The 25,786-nt window shown below is 33.9% G+C and overlaps 1 protein-coding gene across 1 annotated transcript in view; it reads right to left on the bottom strand.

The window, feature by feature from the left end:
* Positions 1-25,786, bottom strand: part of LOC136041246 (aspartyl/asparaginyl beta-hydroxylase-like) — a gene marked incomplete in the record, with an annotated part of 132,939 nt that overhangs the window by 64,739 nt on the left and 42,414 nt on the right. The window contains 6 exon segments of the mRNA XM_065725854.1: positions 4,059-4,142; positions 9,792-9,860; positions 10,811-10,915; positions 13,201-13,287; positions 16,999-17,091; positions 19,413-19,475. Of these exon segments, the coding sequence (XP_065581926.1) occupies positions 4,059-4,142; positions 9,792-9,860; positions 10,811-10,915; positions 13,201-13,287; positions 16,999-17,091; positions 19,413-19,475 (501 nt within the window).

The following is a 25,786-nucleotide window of genomic DNA, read 5'->3' as shown; positions in this document are numbered from 1 at the left end:
TAGTCTAAATGGTCTTTCTTAGTAAAGACAGTCTTTCATAAAGACTAATTAGTCTTTCTACCAAATAGTCTTTCTTATTTTAAAAGAAAGTTTCTTATTTAAAACTTTCCATTTTACTGTCTCATTGCAGTTTCACTATACACTGTCGATACCATCACACAAATTCAATTTGATAATATTACTCTGCGATAACATTTTTATTTAAAAAAATCAAAACTACAATCTGATGAGAGGATTATCAACCAAAGAATGTGGATCGATTTCGAAAAAATCGATATTTTTCTGTCCATGAACAAGTTTTGAAAAGCTGAAGTCTTCTGAAAACTTATACAATAAACTAAGGCACAGGAGAGCAAATTGAACAGAAAAATAAAGTCTGCACAGTTTAAGTGAAGTCGGTATAAATTCTCGTAGAACAAGAAACGGCCTAGTCCTAGCCTATATTAAAAAAATGAATAGCCTATATCTTTGAATAGCCTAGTCCACTAAATCTCATTTTAGCCAATATTTTTTAAACGAAAGCAATAGTGTTTGTGCGAAAGCCAATATTCTTTAATTTCAAAATGATTCTTAATTATTCTGAATACCTCAGTTTCAATGATAATTCTTTTAATTTAAAATTTCACTTCCAATTATCTCTTATGAATAAATTTCTAAAGTAAATAAAACTGATAACGTAATCAGGTCGCGATTTCCAAATTAACATAAATAATGAAAAAATTGAAACAATTTCTGAAAGATGTTTATATCTCGTTTGATGCATAATTCTCTTTAGTAGTATTATCCTTCCATGCGCGTTGAATTTTAAGAGAGCCCTTATTTCGTCTTCCTCTTGAAGGTTATTGGCAACTTCAATTAAATAAAGTTAGATACCAAGTAATCAGACAGCTAATCTCCTACAGGGGCGGATCTAAAGCGAAATCTCAGGAGAGGCCCGATGTCACAAGGGCAACAATGGCCAAAATCTTGAGGGGAGGGGGGCAATGTGACTAAGGTGCCAATAATTGACCAAATTGAGAAATTTATTCTAAGAGAATAGTAAAAAAAAGGAATGAGGGCGTCAAAAAATCTTGGGTGGAGGGAAGCGAGCCCCAAACCACCCTCCTGGATTCAACACTGAATCTCCATTTCAATGGTCAAGTCCTTTAAACTTTCTAATATATCATATACAAATTTGATTGTTTCACCATTCAATTGTTTCACCATTCAATTTTTTTTTCAAAAAAAAAAAAAAATTTTAAGTATGTGATAAACTTGAATATTTTAAAACTGTGGTGAATACTTATAGCCATATTCTGAATATTTAAATGCGTTGGTACTCAACAGTGGAGCCTATTCTTAATATGGCTATGGCTATATTATATAGCCATATAAAACCTATATTAATAATATTTCTATATGCACATAATATCGCTATATTGTTATACGACCATATCAATTAATATGGCCAATATACAGTCATATTTTGTTTACTTGGAATGCACTAGTAGTCAATTGTTGAGACTAATCTTGGACAAATGTTTAAAGCTTGAGTCTGATCTAGGGAAACACTACCCTATCTGGGAAACAGGACCTTAAAGTTCAGACAAAGCATCTAAACCACAGACGGACTCAATCTTAGACATACTTAATCCAATACTTAATTACTTAGACTTAGGTCTTCTCCCACAGGCTGTCACACGAGGCAACAACGGTGCCTCTCCCTGACGACCTCTCAATTCCATTGATCCCGAGTGGTTGCTTTGTGTTTTCCCGTATGAAGGTGTCAGTGAGCTCTTAAATGAAGGTGTCTCTTAAATTATATAGGAGGTTTATATCATCAGCAAAATCAACTTCACAGAATGTACGGTTCTGGTTCTGTACGGTTTCTGAAATCCACCTCTGAAATTACATATTCGGAATACATGTCGATGACAATAGCGAATAGAACTGAGAGGATACATCCTTAGCGAACACCAGACTTCACTCTGAACCATTCGGTAGAGTCCACATCATCAGTCCGTCCAGCAAATAACTGATTCTCGTATAGCGTGACAACCATACAAACAATCCTGTCGGGGAATCTATAATACAGTAGTATTCTCCAAAGGGAGTCTCTGTGGACCGAGTCAAACGCTTTCAAACTGCCTCTGCTTCATCTGCCTTTGTCTCAAGAAAGAGCCCGTTTGCCAACTCTAGTAGACTGCTTAGGGCCTTGTGGACTTCCTTGTAATTAGATTTCAAAAAGTCTTTTTACTCAACAATAGACTCGCTCTCGCATGATTCCAAAATGATTTTGGCTGCTTTTCAGTCCTTCATAAATTTCCAAGATATGTCGCTGATCTACTCCTCACTCTTGTTTTTCACATATCCGATATTGTCTTCGGCGGCACCCAGCACACACAGTACAATAAACTCCCATCTCTCTTTTACTGTTGCAGTTGTGTCTTCAGTCGAAAGACTTGCAAAACTGTTAGCAAGAATTACACTGTACGCTTGTCGAAGACTCTTGTCCTGGAGCTTCCGGACGCCAAAGGACTTGATAGTGTTTTTACATTTCTTCACGGTCTTCAGCTTAAGATTGAAACTGGCAATTACCGGATGGTGGTCAGAGTATGAATCTGCGCCAAGGTAAGTTCGCATATCTTCCAGCGATCGTCTATGACACTTTTTTACTAATGTGGTCAATCTGGCTTCTTGTAACACCGTCGGGTCCAGTCCAAGCATATTTGTGTACTTTACGGTGGAGGAACCATTATCCACCTACTATAAGGCTACATCTAGCACACATATCAACCAGACGCACACCATTATAATTGATAACATCCAAGCCAAATTTTGCATTTAAATAAGCTATGCCCTAAGGGCAATTTTTGTATAAGTTCAAAAATAAAAAAGAAGAAGAATTGTTCTAAGATAACAGTCAGCCAATCTCAACTACCTTAGTTATAAATATAAGCCAATCCCAACTAGCCAAATCAAAGCTGTCAGGCAATCCCAACCAGCGAAGTCAAAACTATCAGCCAATCTAAACTAGTTTAATCAGAACAATCAGCCGATCCCGATTACTTCAAACATCAAGTCTAAGACTAGGAACCTCTCGTCCAGGTTTTGGCAAAATACATTTTAATGAAAATATTTTTCCAAAATTAGGCACTGTCCAAGATTTTTGGGTCTTAGGCTATTTAAGTTTGTGGAAAGGTTTATTACCTCAAATGGAAACAAACTTGCACAGCATAAACCTGTTATTTATAGACTTGTGAAGACGATTAAACGGGGAAACAAATTTTCTCAAATTCGTGATTTATGTAGATCGTTTTTGCACGCCAGAAAATCCCAGGATGCCAATTTTCCAAAATATTATTGACACGTTCTGATACTCATTGTCGCTTGTAATTCTCACTGGCGCTTATTTTCTAACCACATTTTTCTTAGTTCTCGCTGAGGCGCATCTTACAGAAATAAAATCTTTTACCAAATTGAAAAGTTTAGAAAGACTGAACCCTTGTTCAAGCATCCAAAGAGTGTAAAGAGTAAGAAGAAAAACAGATATTTAAAAAAAAACTTAATATTGTTTTAACTGATGTAATATACCTTAAAAATAATTGTTTTAGGTTAACAGGATTAGGAAATTGACGAAATGCGACAAAAATCAGCATTTAGGATGGGGGACAAGTATTTCAATGTAGTATATTTAAATATTTTATCCACCAAAAAAAAGACTGTGAATTAAAATAGCTACAATGAGCCATCAACACACAAAGAGGCAACAATTTGCGAAAATGTGGGTGTGTGTGCAGGACGGGGGTTCATTTCCATCTGTTTTAACAAATTTAACAAAATATTTTTCTAAATCCAGAGGGAGGGTAAGCAGTTTCATTCTTACTTCTTCAATGAAAATATAAAAGAAAATATTTTTCAAAAACAAAGAAGGGCGTTCCCTCCCCTCTCCCAGTTGGTGCTCAGTAGAGACCCCATGGAAAAAAACAATTTTACTAGGCCAGAACTTGAAGAAAAATGGTTAAGAAATACAGAGAAAAATTAACATGGACAGAATAAAAATATGATTTTCCTTTTACCTTTTGACCCGGCTGACTGAAAGCCTCGACCAACTCTTGTTGAACGTTATGAGTTTGAACTACCTCTTCTGGGATAGACTGGGCCTAAAAACAAATATTACAGCAAATTGTTAAAAAGAAAAAAAAGGCTGTATATGCACAATGATTGTTTTATGATTCTATTAATCTAGGTTAAGCGCAAGATTTTAGTACACGAAACTAGTGATGCAGAAGACAAGCATTTCAACAGAAGAACTGGAGCGAACATTCGCAAAATTGAAATATTCTGTAGGCTTTTCAAAATTACTAACTTTTAAAAACTTGAAATGCTCCGTAAACTAAAAATATCGAAAAAATCTTGCGAATTTCTGCAAGAAAATACAATTTTCGGCAGATCGGAGCCTCCTCAACTATGCAGTTATATTCAATAGTGGCGCAATCGTGTCCAAACATGTGAATAGTTAGTGAAAAATAGTTTGTTTTCCTCTATAGCTGACAAGATAACCGAGTTTTCACATAGCGGCTTTTTGAACGTCAAATAAATTACCCTATTGAAACCCCGTTTTTCTATTCTGAAATTTGCAGCGTCAAAGAAATTATTCCAAACAATAACAGTAGAATATATTGTAAGTAAGTATGATTGCCAAGTTTAAGCACAATGAAACATATTTCATTTTTTAAAGTATTTTCTTACTAAAAGTACTGAAGCAAATGTCCATTAGACCTATGCAACTTTAGTGATTAAGCGCTAAATGCATTTTGTGTACAGTGTATTATCACAAGGAATGGTCAGTACTTTAGATAAATAACTATAAATATTCAAATATCAACTATAAATATTCAAATATAGGTTTTGTATCTTATGCACAGTTTTCACCTTTTGACCTATTATAGCACAGTGGACTGATGCACTGCTTGGCAATACGGAGCACCCAGGTTCGATCCTCGCTGCAGCAAAGTTGGGCGACAAGCTTGCTACTTGTCCCTGTAAAAACACTCAGCAACTGAAGCGTCAACTCGACGTCCTATGCGCCAGCAATGATTCAGGAGGATCTTTATCCTTTATCCTTTTTTTCAGCTTTTATATTGTTAACTCCTTTATTCATTGTATTTCAAAATTCTCTTTGTTAAAGGTCTCCCAAGGTGATACAAAGATATTTGAGCTTTTTATTCTATGCAGTCGCAACTACAAATTTGTCCATTATTACTTCTAAACTTTATGTATAGATAGGAAGACGGTTTTATGTAAGATTTTTTTTTCTAATACGACTCCCATTACCGACTAAATTACAACCCATCAACCGTCTACCAAGCTTTGATAAAAGTTGTTTGCCATCGTCAATATATGGCCCAAAGGTATATTACTCGTGTCCTTTAAGCAAATCAACTTTTGAGGGCCTGTCCCACGTCATCCTCGGATGGAAATAGCTTTCATACTCCAGTAATTTTTATTTATTTGTTTTTTTTTTTTTTTTTTTTTTGAAACGGGGATTAGATCGGCTACTTCTGTTGATAAAGACCTCTTCGCCGTCTTCACTATCTCAATTAAGATTTTAACGATTATTTAAATATCTAGGTAATCGTATGCTTATACACCTTTGGTAAAATGATTTTACAAGAACAAATAGATGGCATAGAGGTATAGTATACGGGCCACAGTAGATCACTTGGCGAGGGCTTCTATAATGTTCTTTAAGGCGCGGATTGTCTTCATCGTTCCGAGAGACTCTTTATAAACAGAGGTCAGATCAGCTGCTTCTGTTGATCCGTACCTCCACATACCACTGTCTTCACTACCTTAATTAAAAGCTTGAAATACTATTTATAAATCTATGCATTCTCATTTTATTCATAAATGAAAAGACAGATAAATTATGGTTAATCCAGTTGACAACTAAATTGCTATTCATCACCAGCTGCTTATAAACATTTAATACAACGGTTTTTGAAACAACATACAGATGGCAAAAATATAGATGGTACAATATACTTGCCGTTTCTCTGGATCAGCTGACAAGGGCTCTTACACCACGTTCTCTTAAGAGGTAAATAGCTATATAAACATTTAGCAAATGGGGATCTGATCATCCGCTTCCAAAAAGGTATCCAGGATTTTTTTCGGGGGAGGGGGGAAGGGGTTACAAAAAAACTTTAAAAGCGTATCAAAAATTGTTGATATTCATTTTTGCTACGTTTTAACGAGCCAGATAAACATCTCAGAGGGGGGGGGGGTCAAACTCCCTACCCCTCCTAAATATCCCTTTCAGTTGGTTCCGAAGGATAAGAAAATATTTCTCAGAAGAACTATTCAAAGTATATGTTTCCCCACGATGGGAGCTTTAGCGCTCCTCGAAATGGTAATATAAAATAGATCAATTTTACAATTATTCTCGTGGAATAAATAATCACCACAGTTTGGAAATAACTAGTGAAAAACACATTGACCTTATTTTATAACGAAAACCTGGCGTTTCATAGGTTCCAATTCTCCGTTTCTCTAAAAACATAAAGAAATTAATTAAAAGCTTTAAGTATTTAAAAGCTTGTTACTTTAGAATCCAATTTGAGTAATTTTATTTATTTCCCTGTCTGTTTTTACTCCACAAGCTAGTAGAAACCAAAGTTGAAGTAGGAAAAATTAACTAGTGACCTTGAAGTGCCCAGAATATCAAACTGTAAAAAACAAATTACATTAAAGTGACCTCAAGGAAAACGACGTGATCTTAAAGAAAATAAAGTGACGTTAAGTGCCAAGGACATTAAAATAAAGACATTTTTGCCTCCTAGACCCTTCTTCGGTGAATCCAAACATGAAAACAACGATTTGTAAGATTTTTCTCTTGGTTGCTAGGAAATCATAAAATATTTAGGGCAGTATATTTTCATCAGTGTTGTCACATTAGAAAACAAGTAAATAAGCAAAACTAATTAGCTAAATTTGAAAAGCTTTCGTAAGTAAAAATTTAAAAGTAACAACCTTTAGATTCCCAAACACAACTATGCTTTCAAAGGTAAGCTACATATGAAAAGCTTAAGCTGCTTAAGCCACAAAGGATAGCTTAAGCTTTTTTGGGCCATACATTTTCAGCTCAATTTGCTGCTTTTTCAAACACACTTCTTTTCTATCAACTTTGACGCCTTCTACTACCAAGAACTGCACAATCGCAATGGAAGTTTTTTTCCTTAAACATTGAATTCCAAATTTTTCGTACTTTTAAAAACATTTATGGTTGTAAAGGCAGTATCTCGGAGATGGGTAGGGTGTTTGACGCCCTCTCCACCGAAATGTTTATCCAAATCGTAAAAGTCTGACAAACAGCCATACAAACAAATATATGATGTGTTTTTAAGTTTTTTTTGTACCCCCCCCCCCCACAAAATCCTTGATATTATGCACGTTTAACGGATTCAAAAAGTAAGATTCCATTTTCACTGGCCTTGGCATATTAATTGCCCTAGTATTACCTAGAGATTCACATACATATCACAGTGTCTGATTCCCAGATATGCTGTGCCTTTCGGTAGTTTCATATTCCAAATAATAAAATCAGAAAATAAAATAGAATTTATAAATATTTTGAGACTTTCAGGACATTCACATCCAGTGTAAATCTTGTTGTTCATTCTATCGTTATATAGAAGTGGTACTCACTATAATTATTAATTGAAACTATTCTAAATTAAAGCTATCAAGGAGCCTGTTGTGATTGTTCAATTAGTATTTATCTTTTGTATTATTTTTAATAGTGATTTTTCATTGGTATTTCTCTGTTTTGTTTTGTCACATTTAATTACAAAGAAAAGTGTATTCACAGCGTTATTCGGCGTATTCCCACCGGAAATCCCCCCTCCCCACGGCATATTCTGACCCATACTCCCCCTGGATGATTCCAGATGTTCATTAGAAGAGAAATTGAAAGTTATTTATTGGTGTTAAAGTGCATGTAACAATATTTGTATATTGGTTGGTAGCATCCCGTTATTCAGTTTTCTGCTTGAAAATTCAAATATTGGATTTTAAGTGAAAATTTTATCGTGACGAGACTTGTATTTGTTTGTGTTAGTGCACCCAACTTCACAGACCCTGCTCTCCGTGGGGATTAATATTTTGCATTGCCTTTAGTTGATTAAATAAAACATTTGAAACAGATTAAAATCCGTTTCTACAAAATATCTTTGAAGTGGCATCCCCTGGAGCTTTTCGCATTTTGCTTGCTAGCATAGTGAAACTCACCTTGACCACATAATATCTTTGAAGTGGCACCCCCTGAAGCTTTCAGCATTTTGCTTGCTAGCATAGTGAAACTCAATTTACCCTCAAAATATCTTTGAAGTGGCATCCCCTGGAGCTTTTAGCATTTTGCTTGCTAGCATAGTGAAACTCACCTTACCCGCAAAATATCTTTGAAGTGGCATCCCCTGGAGCTTTTAGCATTTTGCTTGCTAGCATAGTGAAACTCACCTCGCCCGCTAGTGGCACACTGGGCAAACACACTATGTCCCCAGTGTGAACTGTGTGACAAAGCTCTTGAATCTCATGAGCATTCCACTTCTCAGAGATCTGAATATAGTTGCTGACACAGGCACAACCATTGGAGGAAGGTACGGGGATTCTCCCTATAATACCGAATAGTTTCTAAAACCGCAAAAGCTAAGAAATGAGAAAACATTGTAACAAAAAAAAACAACAAGGATAATTCTAGCCCGTGACAAAAAGAAGGATAGTATGCAAATATTTCGATCGAAGCCTCCGCTCAACGTCCTCTGAGCAAAAATAAAATGAGCAACGAAATGGAAAAAAAATACTGAAAAAATCTTAAGGGCGATATATAAACAAGACAAACGTTAAAAAATAAACACTAAAATAAAAATTGACGTTTCGTCCTGAGGACTTTTATCAATATTTTTTCTAATTATTTCATTTTTTGCAATGAGGACGTTGAGCGGAGGCCTCGATCGAAATATTTGCCAACTATTCTTCTTGTTGTCATTGGCTGGATTTATCCTCGTTTATTTTTATAACGATTTTTTTCCATCAAGACCGGCCAGAGGGCCCCTTCCAGGGAGAATTAGAATCCAGGGGGAAGGAAAGCCTAGATTGAACCCCCCTCCTCAACGAAATATTTCTCCAATTCATAAGTTAGTCTGTAAAATGGATGTAAAAACATTATTTCTCTGATAAAAACTAAAAAAACACTTCTCCGGCTCGTAGATTGGTCTTATAGAATGCATGTAAAAAAAAGCCAAAAAATCCCTATTTGATATCATAAGGAAAGTAAAAATCCCTTTTCCTTCATTCTTTTGGTAGACCCCTTACGAAAAAAATCGTTGGTTCTAACCCTCCCCCCCAAACAGAATCCTGGATATGACCAGCCTAAATCACAACTTGATTACGTTACACACACTCTATCCACATCTATGCATCTAAGTAAGCATCTATGCACATATAGATCAAGAGCTATGGGCACTTTCAACGGGACTGAGGGAATATGACCGGCTGAATTTTAATCCTGGTAAAATCTCGACTCAAAAAAATTAATAGTGACGTGCACATTTGTAACAAATGTTTATCGAAATAAAAGAATTTCACACAGGCACAATATACTGCCTATCGATAAGATCCATGGTCCGCATGTTTTGTCAAAGTTTTATAAACAAAATTCGAATCGAGATTAGAAAAAGGAAGTATAATTTTCCAAACTTTACCTAAGGCAAAGGAAAAAAAAAACAGAATAAATAAGGAAATAAGAATACCTCATCTGAGGACTTGGCAGCAGTTGATACAAAATCTTCTAAAATTTCCTGCTCATCTTGTTCAGCTTCCTATAAATGAGGCAAAAATAAGCAGGTAATTTATTACAAAGGCACTAAAGTAAGAAACGCAAAAATCTGTAAAAAAGGGGGTCAATTTCGGACAGAATGCATCTTCCTCATTAAACGCCACTTCAAAAAAAAATTGAGAATACACTGCATGAGACCCAAATCTGCGCAGAACCTGTCTGTCCTTTCTAACGCTTTTCTCTTTTATCGCATATCGCATAAAATTAGTGACAAATTTACCTAACAATAACGGAAATTCGTTATATATAGTTACTTATGTGTAATAATAGCTAGCGAGCCTTATTAGCCTAATAACAAATAGTTATTAGCCTAATAATAAATAGTTATTAGCCTAATAATAATGGTTATTAGCCTAATAATAGTTAGCAAGCCTCAAACCCATGGCCTCTTCCACTCTAAGCAGATTGCAGGGTTTAATTGTAAAATACAATTAAAAACAAAATGATTTAATTATTATCTCCAACGGCGTAATTCTTCAAAAATTAAGAAAACAGCTGTTTTTATAGCGACGCATATTTTTTTTTCTAAAAAGAATGATACTGTTTATTTTTTTTCCCAAAAACAGAACAGACAGCAGAAGTAGTTCTACCTGCTTCGCCATTATTGTTTGCTACTTCTAACATTTTTGAAAAGCAGAAAATAAGTCATAAACAGGTTATTTGTTCCACCATCGCTATTTTCCTTTGGTTTTATTTATAAAAAAAAAAAAAAAAAAAAAAAAAAAAAAAAAAAAAAAAAAAAAACTGGTTGTCTGTTTGTGTTCCGGGCTTGATTGTTCTACTGCTCTTTTTTTCAAAAAGCATACTCAAATTAAAGAACAAGGGGAAAACAAAATCAGACTTTTGTAACATACTATAGGGGCTAAAAAACGAACAATTAAGTTTTCGGGGAAATTTTTACAAAGTAGCAAATATGGTGAAATTTAGACCAACCTTATTGTCAATAGGAGCTTCACTTGATTCACTACTTTCAGCCATTTCAACAAACTCTTCTGCAGAGTTATGCTGCTCAAGTACTTTTTCAGGGATAGACTGTGCCTAAAAAAACAACAAAAAAACATTATATTTCAAATGTTTTTAATAAATAATTTGTTTAGTTAAACAAAAAGTATTTTAACTGAAATATAAAAGACGAAATAATATATAAATAAATAAATATATAAATAACAAATTATATAACTTACAATTATATATAATTCAAAATTATATACGTTTATATTATATAAAAAGTAATATGAAACAAAATATAGATTTTCAAAATAAACGAAAATGTTTTTTAATAGAAAAAAAAATCGATACGCCTAGCTAAATTAGAAACTTATTGTACTTAAGAGGAGGAAATCGAATCAAACCTTGATATATTTTTTTTTTAAACTACCGTAATAACTTACGTTCCGTATTGTGAGTAATAACTTACAATACGAAAATGTGCATATACAAAAGAGTGATATAAATAAGGAAACATCCTTTCAAGTTTAACAAATGACCCCATTCCCAAATACATTTTGAGTCACATTGGACGCTTATTATTTTTTATGAGGCAGAGGTTGAATTTTACCAATGGGTTTTTCACTGAGCAATGTAAATAACTTGCATTATGCACAAGTACAGGTTATTCTCTATTGTTCATCTATGCAACTATTAACATACACTGATATATCTATACAATTTATATTACATACCCATACTATTCTATATATTCAAGTCTATTTGACTAAGAGTATACATTCCAATGACGCAGAGGGGGAAGGATATATCTTTCTATATTAGACAAGGGGGTTCATCGTCCCAAAACTTTTGAACATACATTTAAAAATTCACAGAACTTCGAATATCACATCTTAGAACCTTATTTTCTTTTCGGAGTGAGGGGATGAGATATGAGGGGGTGGGGGCATGCCATATTTGCTAAGAAGACCAAAAGCTAACTGGTAGCTAAAAGTCCAGATACAAAAATGTCTTTTTATACTCCTCGTAGCGAAGAAAGACAATAAATTCCAGATAACAACATTACAAAATCCAATATAAAAGAAATATAAATGGAAAGTAATCTCTTTTTGTAGGAAAATATATTTGGACAAATACTCAGATCAAAAGCTGTAAGCATTCATCAGTAAATTCAACATGCATCATCAAGTAAATGCTCCATACACTTTTTTTAGTACATCCTCGCAAGCTCTGCTTTTGTTGTTCTATTATATAAAAATTATTATTTTCAATAAAATTGTTCTGCTACTACTACTACTATTACTACTAAATTGACACAGTAAGTGGATAAAGTCTTGCTTTACAATCTAAATCTCATCCCCTTCCTTGCTTCCTTTATACTTAGTGTGCTAGTAATTTCAAACACAAACCGAGAGTTTATCAAAAAAGGAATGAAGGATAACTACCGGATAAAGGAAGCTTAAGAACAATTTATTATTGTGCTTGCACTAGCAAAGCTACGTTAAGTTAGCCCCACTTCACCTCTTAAGAAAAAAAAAATCTCGGCCTTCAACCAGATCAGGTTATCGTTAAAAGCTGTATTAGCTCCATTCAATAGCTATATACACATCTGACTATCTTTATGGTAAAGAAATGGAGATACAGTACCAATGTGTTGCAAATGGAGATTTAGTGCCAGCAGAGATTTGCCAATTTGGCTCGTTACTGCAGTGATTTTTTTTACCCAGGTTAATATGATTTTTGTTATTGTGTAATTGTCAGCTGGTCGCTACGATGAGCCTGGATGTGGCTTGAACGTGCAACAAGTAAGTAAGTAAGTAAGTAAGTTCCTCCTTTGCAATGACGGGATTTACCATCTCTAATAATAGCTCCTCCAGGTTCAACAATTCTTAGTGACGATCTTTGTGGTAAAGAAATGGAGATACAACAACAACGTGGTGCAAATAGACATTTATTTGCATCTGAAGTGATTTTAACTGTGATGTAATAATACGTTTCACTTCCTCAAATATTTTGGGATGGTTCTCTATTAGGAAACAATTAAGTGTGCCGAAAACTTCACACTAGTTCTTAATGAGGTAGGAATCCCGAAATAGTAAATTCTTTATCGTCGACTCAAACTTGTCAGATACCTTGAAAATGTTAATTGAGCTGTTATCTAATCCTACATTAAGCTTATTTATTTGTATTTCATATAAATAAGGGACAAATATATTATAATTCGTCCTGTGTCTTATCCACCGCCCACCACTTCCATGCGCCGTGGGCCAGATCTACCTGGCGCCGAAACTTATTTCACTTTTTCACATTTTATTCCTTTTACTATTTTTTTTATTAATAATAAGTTCAAAAATCATTATTTTTCAAAATCTCACCTCAAGTGGTGAATCAACTGGAGTTGAAACAACGCCTTCAACAATGCCATCGGCAGCATTCAAAGTCTGCTCTTCGAATCGTTGATCCTATAAAATGCATCAAAATGAACAAGTAGTCTTAGGAAGTTTCCCACTTATACAACTATCTTACAGCTACAAGTAAGTTCTCGTTTTCTTCAAGGTTTAATCGCGTTTAATTAATAAAAGAGAGAGTAAGTAAACTAAAAATATGATGCTCTGTGACAAAACGCACGTTGGGACATACAAACATATAAGATTCCTCGTCAATATGCAGTGTGACTTCATCTTCACTCTTCAGTGCAACCATACGCTTGCTCAATAAATAAAATGAAATAACCTCAAAACTAGGGCTTTCCCGCATAAAAAACTAGTTGTTTAACAACTAGTTGAAACAACACTAATTGTTTCCCGCTTAAACAGCTATTTTACAGCTACAAGTAAGTTCTCGTTTTCTTCAAGGTTCAGTCGGGTTTAATTAACAAAAGAGAGAGTAAATAAACTAAAATATGATGCTCTGTGAACAAAACGCACGTTGGGACCTACAAACATATAAGATTTCTCATCAATATGCAGTGCGACTTCATCTTCACTCTTCAATGCAACCATACGCTTGCTCAATAAATAAAATGAAATAACCTCAAAACTAGGGCTTTCCCGCATAAAAAAACTAGTTGTTTAACAACTAGTTGAAACAACACTAATTGTTTGCCGCTTAAACAGCTATTTTACAGCTACAAGTAAGTTCTCGTTTTCTTCAAGGTTCAGTCGGGTTTAATTAACAAAAGAGAGAGTAAATAAACTAAAATATGATGCTCTGTGAACAAAACGCACGTTGGGACCTACAAACATATAAGATTTCTCATCAATATGCAGTGTGACTTCATCTTCACTCTTCAGTACAACCATACGCCTGCTCAATAAATAAAATGAAATAACCTCAACACTAGGGCTCCCCCCTCCCATCGGATGTAAAAGCGCCTAACCTAATTACAGTAAAAAAAATCAATTAATTTTCGAAGTAAAAAAGAATCGGACTGTTGTTAATCTGTTTGTAAAGACTAGACAAAAACTAGATTTATAAACACAAAAGAATTTACTTGTCACGAGCAACACTAAAATATTGAGAATTACACCCATATTTCAATTTCAACCTAATTTCAACTACACCCTTAAACATCTGGAAATACAACACTAGAATATTGGAAATTACACCTTAAACAGATTACCTACAAATTACGCCTAAAATATTAATATTACGCCTGATTATATTAATTATAACTAATTACACTATATTATTGGAAATTACGCCTACAATTTTAATTTATACCTAAATTTTGGAAATTACACCTAAAAATTTCACCCTAATTTCAACTACACCCTTAAATATCTGGAAATTGCAACACTAAAATATTAGAAATCACACCTTAAAAAGATTATCCTATTCTAGAATAATCTTTTTTACACTTCTACGGAGAGAGAAACAGGACACCACATGGAGCTAAAGTTCACAATATCTCTATTGTGCTAGTCTATCTTGACAAAACAGGTTCAGGGGCGGAATCCCCCCCCAAGATGTTGAAAAATACATTCCTTCATTCCCCCCACATTTTCATGAATTAGCGCCATTGTAAAGCCTTGAGATTGTAATACGATTTGAATAAAATATAAGCTATAATAATATTTTAGAAGATATAAGAATATATATATATATATATATATATATATATATATATATATATATATATATATATATATATATATATAATAAGATATAAGAATAAGACAATTTGAATAATTATAAGCCAATTTCTCTACTTCTATAATATCGAGAGTGTTTGAAAAGTTTCCCATAACCGATTAAGTATATTTTTTAATAAAACGGCTTTTTCAATTCCAGTCAATTAGTTTTCACACATGGTAATCATCAGATTACCATATTACCATATGGTATCAGATACGGTATAGGTTTCTGATTAGGTTTCAGATATGGATTAAGATTCAGATATTTAAATTCCAGTCAATTAGGTTTCAGATATGAGATTTCTACTCAGGGCGCAGTTTTATTTTTATCACTTCTAATGATTGTTTAGATTCTGATTCGAAAGCTTTCGAGGTATGCTAAACTACAATCAAAGCACACTATGTGCATTCAGGTTATCAAAACAGCGTATCAGTACTATCTCAAGAACGCCTTAGAGCATCAAGTTCAAACTTTCAGGGCATGGTGAGGGGGATGATGAACAAAAGAAAAGTCGGTATTGGCATACTACTACTAGCACTAACACTGCTACTCCTGCTACTACGGCTATTATTAAGGCTAAGGGTATTCAGTTGAAACATTCTGTAGATGTTGAGAGATATGCTGAACTAACCAAAAAGCAGTACGTTCATATAATTAATACTATTATTATTGCTTGATCTTTCAATTATTATTATTATGATTTTTATTATTCTGTCTTGATCTTTCAATCCCATAATTACGAATAAGCAGTAGATATCAAGCCAGGTTCAATTAACTGCGACTGGTCATCCGGTTTTAACGATTGTCTGACAGAAACATTCAGAAGTAAGCGGCCTCACAATAAAAATATATCAAAATACGAACAGGATACCATCTATCCAGTTTGAAAGCATATCTTACTCTAACGACAATAAAACGACGGTTAACATTACTTTTACTAGTGCTACTATTACTAAGGCAAAGAACATGAAAGTGATGTTTTCAGGGAATGATGAGGGGGGTAGTAAACTAATAAAAAGGCAGAATGTGCACACTACTACTACGACTACTGCTACCGTTGAGGTTCAAGGTATTAAGATGAAACTTTCAAGGGATGTTGAACTACAATCAAAGCACACTATATACATTCTGGTTATCAAAACAGCGTATCACTAATATCTCAAGCACGTCTTAGAGCATTAAATTGAAACTTTCGGGGAGTGGTGAGGGGGATGTTGAACAAAAGAAAAGTCGCAATATGCCTAGTACTACTAGCACTAATACTGCTACTCCTACTACTACGACTATTATTGAGGCTAAGGGTATTCAGTTGAAACTTTCTGGACATGTTGAGAGAGATGTCGAACCAACCAAAAGGCAGTACGTTTATATTATTAGTACTATTATTAATGCTACTACAATTATTACGACTACTACTACAACCGAGGCTAAGGGTGTTAAGGTAAAGCTTTTAGGGCGTGTTCAGAAGGATGCTGAACTAACAAAAAGGCACTGTGTGCGTACTTCTACTAGTAGTAGTACTACTACTACTGCACCTTGTACTAGCATTACTAAGGCTAAGACTTTTAAGGTGAAACTTACAGAGAATAATCAGGGGGACGTTGGACTAACCAAAAGGAAGCAATGTTATTTATAATTTTTTGCGTAAGAGCACTTAGATTTCGTTCGATTAAGTCTAGTAGAATTCAAACTGATAAACATCGGATTATACATACTACACATTTATCTATGAAAACATGCCAATGTCCTCGTTTTGGATTACTTCAGACCACATCTCAAGTTGGAGCTTTTTTTGTAAAACAAAACGAATCATAAAACAGTCACATAACAGTTAAATAAATAATTTATTGACATTATATTTACTGACATCCAACTTTAATTTAACATCTTAGTTCAAACGATCAGGGGACAGCTAGTAGTAAATTGTAGTTACTTAGTAATTACTAGTTACAATTAACTATTCGTTAAATATTTATTTATATACTTATTTATTAGACCAACATGATAGCAGAGTTTACTAAATATAGATATTATACCTGCTCCTTATTAGTATGAGTAGAAACAGCATCTTCATGCATACCCGTCGGTACTTCAGAGATGTCAACTTCTTCTTGTGGGACGGATTGGGCCTACAAAAAAAGAAACTCGCATGAGAATAACACAAACTCTCTTTAATAGTTTTCTATAATGTTTCATCAAACTTGCGCACAAAAATAGAGTGAGCAACGCCCCTCACGAGGATACAATGAGGGCTACATACCCCTCATTTCTGTGTCCTTTAATATCCACTATAATGATAAAAAACTGTCCTCTATCACTGTTAACAAATTAAACTACTTTCTAATTGGATAATACTTGAAAAATAATTTAGTGACTACTAATTACAATTAACTCCAGACTAATTACAGTTGTGACAAACAAACTTGGATGAAAAAGACACAACTTACGGAGTTTGCAGATTGTTAAGGGTAAACAATCACTTCTCACACTTAACTTGATTTTTAATTAAACTCGCACTGGAGACCAGAGATAACGAATGGGGAAGAATTTTGAGGATGCACACCCATATGAGGATACAATGAGGGATAAATGCCCCTCGTTGTTATAGCTCCTAAGATGACTATATAATGATCATTTTTTACAAATTAAACTGCTTTCTAATTCAATAATACTCAAAAAAAAAAATTTTGCAACTACTGCGGACTAATGCCTAATACCACATACTAATACTACATACCACACACTACACTACATACCACCTAATACTACAATACCACAAAGTATCGATGTGGTCACGTTCAGAATATGATTATAGTAATCCAAATTGTACACGAAATAATGCCAAATATGATATCATTCTTTCGTAAGGCAAATTTAGAAACACCGGAATAACAATCTTCTTATGTAAAACAATCTGTAAAAGCAGTTATTTGACATTGAAAAATGATTGCTTACTTTTTCCAGGTAGAAAAGATCCACGCGACTATTTTCTGTCCTATTTCTAGATTCACTTAGCGGTTTCTTCTTGAAAAAATGTTTCCAAAAAATATGGCAGTACTATTGTCAACAATCCAAGGATGACCATTTTTGCTGACAAAATGCATTATATGTATCTAAGATTCCTTAGCTGTAACATTAGCATTACAACTTTTTTTCATTATCATTTACAGGGTAAAAGACCGCGTCTCTGAATTTGTCAATATTATAACTTCAAAAACCTTGAAAAACGGTCTGCCATCGCTGGAAACGCTGCTGTTGACCTAAAGCAATAAGTGCACCAACAACCGTTTTCCTTGATACCAAGCAACTAGTGCTGCCAAAAAGCACCAAAAACCATTTTTTTAGGTATACAATAAAATTCTGCTTATTGTTTCTTCATTTGTTCTTCTCGAAGGAAAAGTCTTAAAAAATTATAGCAGGGCTCTGTTAATGACCCAATGATGTTGAGGATCATTTTCTTAGTGTAGAATACATCTGCCTCTACCACGTGTGCCAAAAATTCCTTCAGTTAAGTGCCATCGCTCCACCTTATTCCACAATGAATTTTTACAGGTAAAGTGTCCGTTTAAACAGTGTGTCTAAATTTCTCTTTATGGTTATTTAGGACACTCTGGTTTTCAGCCGGTAGGAATCGTTGCTTGGCCAGGGAGAAAAATTACTGTTTGAAGTTTATATCGAATAAAAAAATGGCTAAAACCTCTTTTGGAAGAAAACATAAAAAAGAGATATATCAGGGCTGCACTAAACGAATCAGGGATGTCGAGGATCATTTTCTACGTGCAAAATGCATCTACCACTACCACATGTGCCAAAAATTCCTCCACTTAAGCGCCATCATTCCACCTTATTCCACGATGATTTTTTACAGGCTAAGTGACTGTTTCAACAGTGTGTCTAAACTTCTCATTATGGTTATTTAGAATACTTTGGTTTTCAGTCGGTAAGAACTGTTGCTTTGCTAGGGGGAAACATTGCTGTTTAAAATCTTTTTATATAGATAAACGTCGAAGAGCCGCTTGTCGAAAAAACTTTAAAAAAAAAGTATAACAGGGCTGCTATAAACGAGTCAGATATTAAGGATCATTTTCGAATACGAAATTCATTTTGTAAAATCCAAAAGTATTGGCATTTTTTTTTTTTTTTGATCAATGGGGACGAAAATGCTTATTCCTACATTTGATAGATGCTAACATTATCGTCAATTCAGTAAAATATTAAAATTTCTTAAAACATTTTCACACCATATTCTGGCCGAAGGGCAAAACTCAAGCACGTATGCGGGCAAAGGGGATATGCCCCAAAAATATATTTCTTTTCAATTGCCCTAAAAAAATTTCTACATTTTCCAGAAAATTTGGCTATTTTTTGTTTTTCCAAGTATACCCACCCCCCACCCCGAAAAAATAACCATGTGCAAAGAAAATGAAATAAAATAAAACCACAAACTAACTTCATCTGGTTCGTCGACTGAAGACGAAACAAAATCTTGTGGCGCATTTTCAATTATCTCCGGAACTACTTCTTCTTCTTCTTCTTCAGCAAAGTTTTCTAGATTGGATGCTTCCTGAGGTATAGACTGAGCCTGTGAAAACACATTTAAAAATGAATAAAAGCTAGCACGACCAAGCATTTATAACATTAACAACAAAGATTTCGAGTCATAAAAAAATTCAAGGGGTCAAGGTTCTTGTTTCCTAGGCGTAAATAAAAAAAACCTTGAGGTACAAGTATGTGTGGCAAAACAAGCATGTGTGGCGAAACGTTGATTCGAGTTGCTGAAAAATTCTATACGTCAAGGTTCCCGTTTCCTAGACATAAATAACAAAGCTTTGAGGTACGAGCATGTGTGGCAAAACATGCATGTGTGGCAAAACGTTGATTCGAATTGTTGAAAAATTCAAGACGTCAAAGTTCTCGTTTCCCAGGCATAAATAACAAAGCTTTGAGGTACGAGCATGTGTAGCAAAACAAGCATGTGTGGCAAAACGTTGATTTGGGGTGGTTGAAAAATTCTAGACGTCAAGGTTCCCGTTTCCTAGGCATAAATAACAAAGCTGTGAGGTACAAGCATGTGTGGCAAAACGCTGATTCGACTTGTTGAAAAATCCAAGACGTCAAGGTTCTCGTTTCCTAGGCATAAATAACAAAGCTTTGAGGTACGAGCATGTGTGGCAAAACGTTGATTTCGAGTGGTTGAAAAATTCTAGACGTCAAGGTTCCCGTTTACTAGGCATAAATAACAAAACTTCGAGGAACAAGCATGTGTGGCAAAACAAAAGTCAAATTTGTCAACTTTTGAATCTAATAAAAAGAACCCCGTTTAATGAAGCATTCCGTCTAATAAGTTTGCCAAAAAAAGGTATTTTTTAGAAAAAAAAAGATCTCGGAAAAGTTTTTACATGTCTACAAAAAGAACAACTGACTAGCATTAACTTAATGTCATTCCTACAGCTATAAATTAGGCTTAGATAATCCTATAAAAGATAGTACTATGTACTATAAAATAATGTATATAGTAATAATAATAATAACTTATATATATAATATATATATAAAATAATGTAAATAATATATAGTACTATAAAAGATTGTACTATGCTTTTATGACCACTCGCTGCTCCCTAATTGTTTACTTTTTTTGCAAATATGTTTTATTCGAAACTTTCCAATTAGTCAAGATAGCACTCAAATCGTATTGACCTTGCATCATCTTCATTAGCCAGTTTGAGTTTTATTTTTAAAGGTAGACTTTGAATATGCTATAAAAGGATCTTCAAAAATATTTGTCTGCATAGCGCCTTTGAGCATAACATTTTTGGCAGGCCCCCAGCTACTAATTGCATAAGTTTACACAGTGTTAAGAGACAATACGCTATAATATTAAACGAAATTAGTCAAGATTGCAAACAGGGAGGGGGAAGGGAGCAATCCTCCCAAATTCATTGGGAAACCACCATTGAAAACTTCTGAGAGAGCCCGATTATAAAAGACAAGATCCATAACGTTAGTACTTAGCTTCAATGAACAGAAGGAAAAGAAAAGAAAAGGAGGTCTGATTCTCCTAGAATTTTGGCGATCTATATACTTTAAAGCGTTAGTTGTTATATCAATAATATTCTTCAGTTCTTTGAAGAATATGCCTGAATGTCTGAAAATGAAGAATTAACTAAAAATTCACTTTTTGTGTTTATTCGTGGTACCTCCCTATATTCGCAGGATTGTAAAAACTAGAGCTTAATTGAAAGTCATTTTACTTGAGTTTCATAGAGATTTTAATCGTAGACTAAAAGTTATCGATTTTCTGGCCGGCAAAATACTATTGAGAGTCTTATAAAAAGCATTTTTTTTTTTTTTTAGTATTTTGGCTATTCTGGGTGTTTATCACCCACTCGTCCACGCAATAACCGCAGAGCGGTTACTTAAAGTCCGAGGGTGGGGTGGAGGGGAAAGTGAAAAAAAAATCAAATAATCTACTAATAAAATAATTGGAAAAAATATTTGATTCAATAGCAAAATATGTGGTTGGATGGAAATTCTCCGAATCCCGTTGATTTGTCAAAGCGTCAGTATTTGCGCTTCGCAAAATTTAAAGGCCGTATATTCAAAAAGGTTCTTTTGACATGAAATTTTGCCAAGCGTCTCTTTTAAACTTTGTTAAAAAAAATTTTACACAGTTTGGTTAAACTATTTACGGTGACAAAGTAGATAATTTATAACCTTAGAAGATTATTAGTTATAGGGTTACAAAAGGATTTTTAGTTGTTTTTTTTTAAACTTCAAAAAAGCATAAAAATGTGCCCAGAATTCTTAGAAAATTCGGAATTTCTGGAGATTCAGGCACTAATGGCACACAAACCCATGCGTACGTCCCTGAATACGAGGACATTTACTTATTTATATAAAAGTATTTGCGTTTCCCAAAATTTAAAAGCCGTATATTCAAATTGTTCTTTGACGTGAAATTTTGCCGAGGGTCTCTTTTAAACTTTATTAAAAACATCTTACACAGTTTGGTTAAACTATTTGCGGTGACAAAGTATATAATTTATTACCTCAGAAGACTATTAGTTTAATTCCATTCTATAAACGAATGAATACTCTTTATTACCCATAAACTGTCTCCCTCTTTATAGTGTTTGGAAAAAAAGGTGTCACCCGGAAATGGGGTATACTTGCCCGACTTGCGGTGATCTTGATGGGCTGGACCATTTTCTTTTCAGGCGTCAGGGGCTAAAAGAGCTTTCTTGGGATGGGTGGTCGTGAGCCCCTTCTTGGAACTTTGAAGTTGACGTCGAAAGTAAATATAGTAGCAAAGGGAAATTTTGTCCAGAAGGGTCTTATTATTCGAAAGTCGAGTGTTACATGATTTAGTTTGTTTGTTGTTGTATATGTATGTATACGGCCTGAAAAATGGCTTTAAATACGGACATTCATATATAAACAAAAAAAAAAGAAGAAGACGATGGGGTGGAATAAAAAAAAAGAAAAAAAGAAAGGAAAACAAAGCGAACATGTCATACAATATTCCCAAACTCTTCTTTGTAGAGATTTTTGTTCGTTTCAAGCTACAATTGCATATTCTATTTAAGTTTCACTCGTTTTAAGATTTATTTACTCATTTATATTAGTAACTATTGTTTGCTATGATTGTTTATTCAAGTTCTGTTCGTTTTGAGTTTCATTTATCCCTCAATAGCAAAATATTTTTGTTCGTCTTGATGTGCATATTCAACTTAAGCTTTACATGTTTTGAGATTTATTTATTCATTTGTATTGGTACCTGTTGTATGTTTTTTTCTATGATTGTTTATTTAATTTCTGTTCGTTTGGAGTTTCATTTATTCTTTAATAGTAATTTCTGGTTGTTTTGAGTTTGAGGTATTGGAGGTTTCTATTTCTTCTGATCTTAAGTTTCATATGGCCTTTACTTTTCTTTAGAAAACTTCTTTTTCGGAAAGCTCTTTTTAATTCTTCAATTCTTTTTAGTTTTGACTCCAAACAACGTGGCCAAGTATATATTATGCTATGGATTGAACTGGAATCAATGGGATGTAAAATACAACTGACTGAAAACAAGAACAATGCTCCGTGGGATACACTCAGAGAATGACTCGGCCCCCTGTATCCACGCAATATCTGTGTAACTACACAATGGGTTAGCAACTAGGCTAACAAAGAAAATTTACAACCAGATAACATTTAGAATTAAAAGGTCTGAAGTGGCATTAATCTGATTGAGTTACTTTTCCACATAATTTGTTTAAAACCTTTACAAAAAATTTTGTACACTACTACTTTGTACAATTTTGTACATTTTTTTTTTAATATTTAGGCTATTCTGGGCATTAATCACCCACTCATTCACGTAATAGAAGCAGAACGTTAATATTTCTGCATTTTTTCCTTTTTTACTGTATCTTTTCTTTTCGAGACTAATTTTCTTTTCTTAATTTTCAAAAATGTTGTCATTTAATTCGATACAATTTCTTGTATCCTCCCGAAACTCTTGTATCCTCCCAGAAGTCTCCTCCCGAAACGGTTTTTAAGTAGATTTTTTTTAAAATAAAAACCAAGCTTTAAAAAAGCACAAATATTTATTCCCTACAAATCAAGATTTACTAAGGTTATTTCGTTATACAAGTAAAGTCATAGCACAAATATTTACTCCCTAAAGTACAAATATCTATTCCCTACAGCACAAATATTTATTCCCTACAAACCAGGATTTGCTTAGGTTATTTCGTTATACAGGTAAAATCATAGCCATATATAGCATTTAGGCCCTTCGCTCCCCTCCCCCTTCCCCATAAAGGCTCAAAGGATATGCCAACAAAAGCATATTTTCTGAGGTTAGTCAGCCTCCAGCCCCTCCCAAACAAGTGTGGTTTTCCCCTCTAAATCAAAGCAGAATTGACATCAGCAGCTAATTAGTTTACCCAACTAATCCCTTGATATGTTTTTATTTATTTTCCTCCATCCCCTTTTTTTGTAGCTTCTACTGCATATTTGACTTGAAAAAATAAAAACAGTCTCCGCCGAGAAAAAAATATTTTTTCTTAAGAAAGAAACAGCAAATATTGTTTCTTAAACTTAGATAAAGATATTCCGGTAGCGAAGACCAATCTCAATTGACAAAACTAGTTTTTGCGCTATTTGTGAATGAGGGCATTTTTTTTTTTTTTAGATTTTTTTCAATATATAGGGGACAAATATATCAATTTTTGTCAATGGAAATACAAAGAAAAGGTCATTTTAACAGAAAATACCCCAAAAACGGTATTATTCTAAGTCAAGGGTGATCCAACGCTTCCCCCTCCCAAGTAACGTCGCTATTCTGAAACCCTCCTATGATCATGAAAACTTTAGGAAACGAGCTGATTCCTTTTATATCATACCAGAATGATTATCATTATTTTATATCATTCCTTTTGTATTATGATCAGTCAATTGAGATCGATCTCAATTGACAAACTACTTTTTGTGCTATTTGTGAATGAGAAAAATAGCGTTATAGCAAAAAACATATTCCTTCAGTACCAGTTCTTTATTCTTTCATTTTGGGGATGGGCGACATAAATACATAAAATGAACGAGACCGGTCCTACCAATTAGATATTGACAAATTATTGGTCAGTATCTAACAATTAGATACCGGTCCTACCAATATACAGAGACAATATATTATTGTATAAAGACATAAATACGTAAAATGAACGGGACCGGTCCTACCAATTAGATATTGACCAATTATTGGTCAGTATCTACCAATTAGATACCGGTGCTACCAATATACAGAGATATTGGTTGATATGAAGAGGGTGATTTAGAATTTTTTCCTGGTTTTAATATGGGATTACTATTCATTTTTTCCAATTGTCTGGTATACTATTTTCATTTCGTGATTTGTTAAATAGATTAGTGAGTTTAAGTATCACGTTTTTTGGAAGTGCTTTTATACGTGTATCTCTTGGTAAGGACAAATTGAAATAAACAGAATGCACTAGAGATGTTTTATTGAAATTATTTTTAGCAGCCTACCATTGATATCTTGTATAGGCTATTTCTATCATTTAAAAAAATAGCGTTGCCTCCTCCCCTCCAAAAAAAACATCCACTCACCACAAAAATTGTAATATATATTAAAATGTTTTTTAATGTATATCACAAATAAATATATTCATTTTATTTGTTCATAAATATAAATATTTTTACGATAATAAAAAGTTGATACAAATATTTTAGTAATAATATTCCCGGAACATCTACCTTCGTCCCTACCTCCATTATCTGTCCAAAGGAACTCCCAGGGTACTTCAAATTTAAGTTCTAAAATTCACGTTTTTGAGGTTGAGACTATGCTCCCATACACACACACACAAATTAGTAGGCTTATTATGAGCTTATTTTTGTGAATCAAATATAGAAATATTAGATTCCGTCTCATCATGGCTATAACCATGTATACTTCCACTTCTAGTTTTTGACATCTTTGTAGGGCGACATTGCATACTTCAGAACTGTGTAATCTTTATACATACTCAAAAAAATTTTCTATAACTAGACCTGTACTGTGTACAACAGGCGTAGATAGTAGATGCAATGCTTGTAGCTATCTCCATGCAAAGAGCTAATTTTTCCTCAGGTGAAATTCGAGGTGAAATCAGTCAAGAAACGAGAATTTCGGGAGAGGGACAGAGGGTGGCTCTTGGGAAATATCAATTATCGTTTTTTTAGGTTTTTTGCTGAACAGATTTCTATGAATGCAGGAGAAAAAAGTAAGAAAAATAAACTACATTCAAATGATGAGAAGGGGATATTTCCTTA

The sequence above is a fragment of the Artemia franciscana genome, unplaced genomic scaffold (assembly GCF_032884065.1).
Source record: "Artemia franciscana unplaced genomic scaffold, ASM3288406v1 PGA_scaffold_1180, whole genome shotgun sequence".
Taxonomy (NCBI): Eukaryota; Metazoa; Arthropoda; class Branchiopoda; order Anostraca; family Artemiidae; genus Artemia; species Artemia franciscana.
The sequence above is the reverse complement of the archived record's forward strand: the minus strand, read 5'-3'. Positions and strand labels throughout refer to the sequence as shown.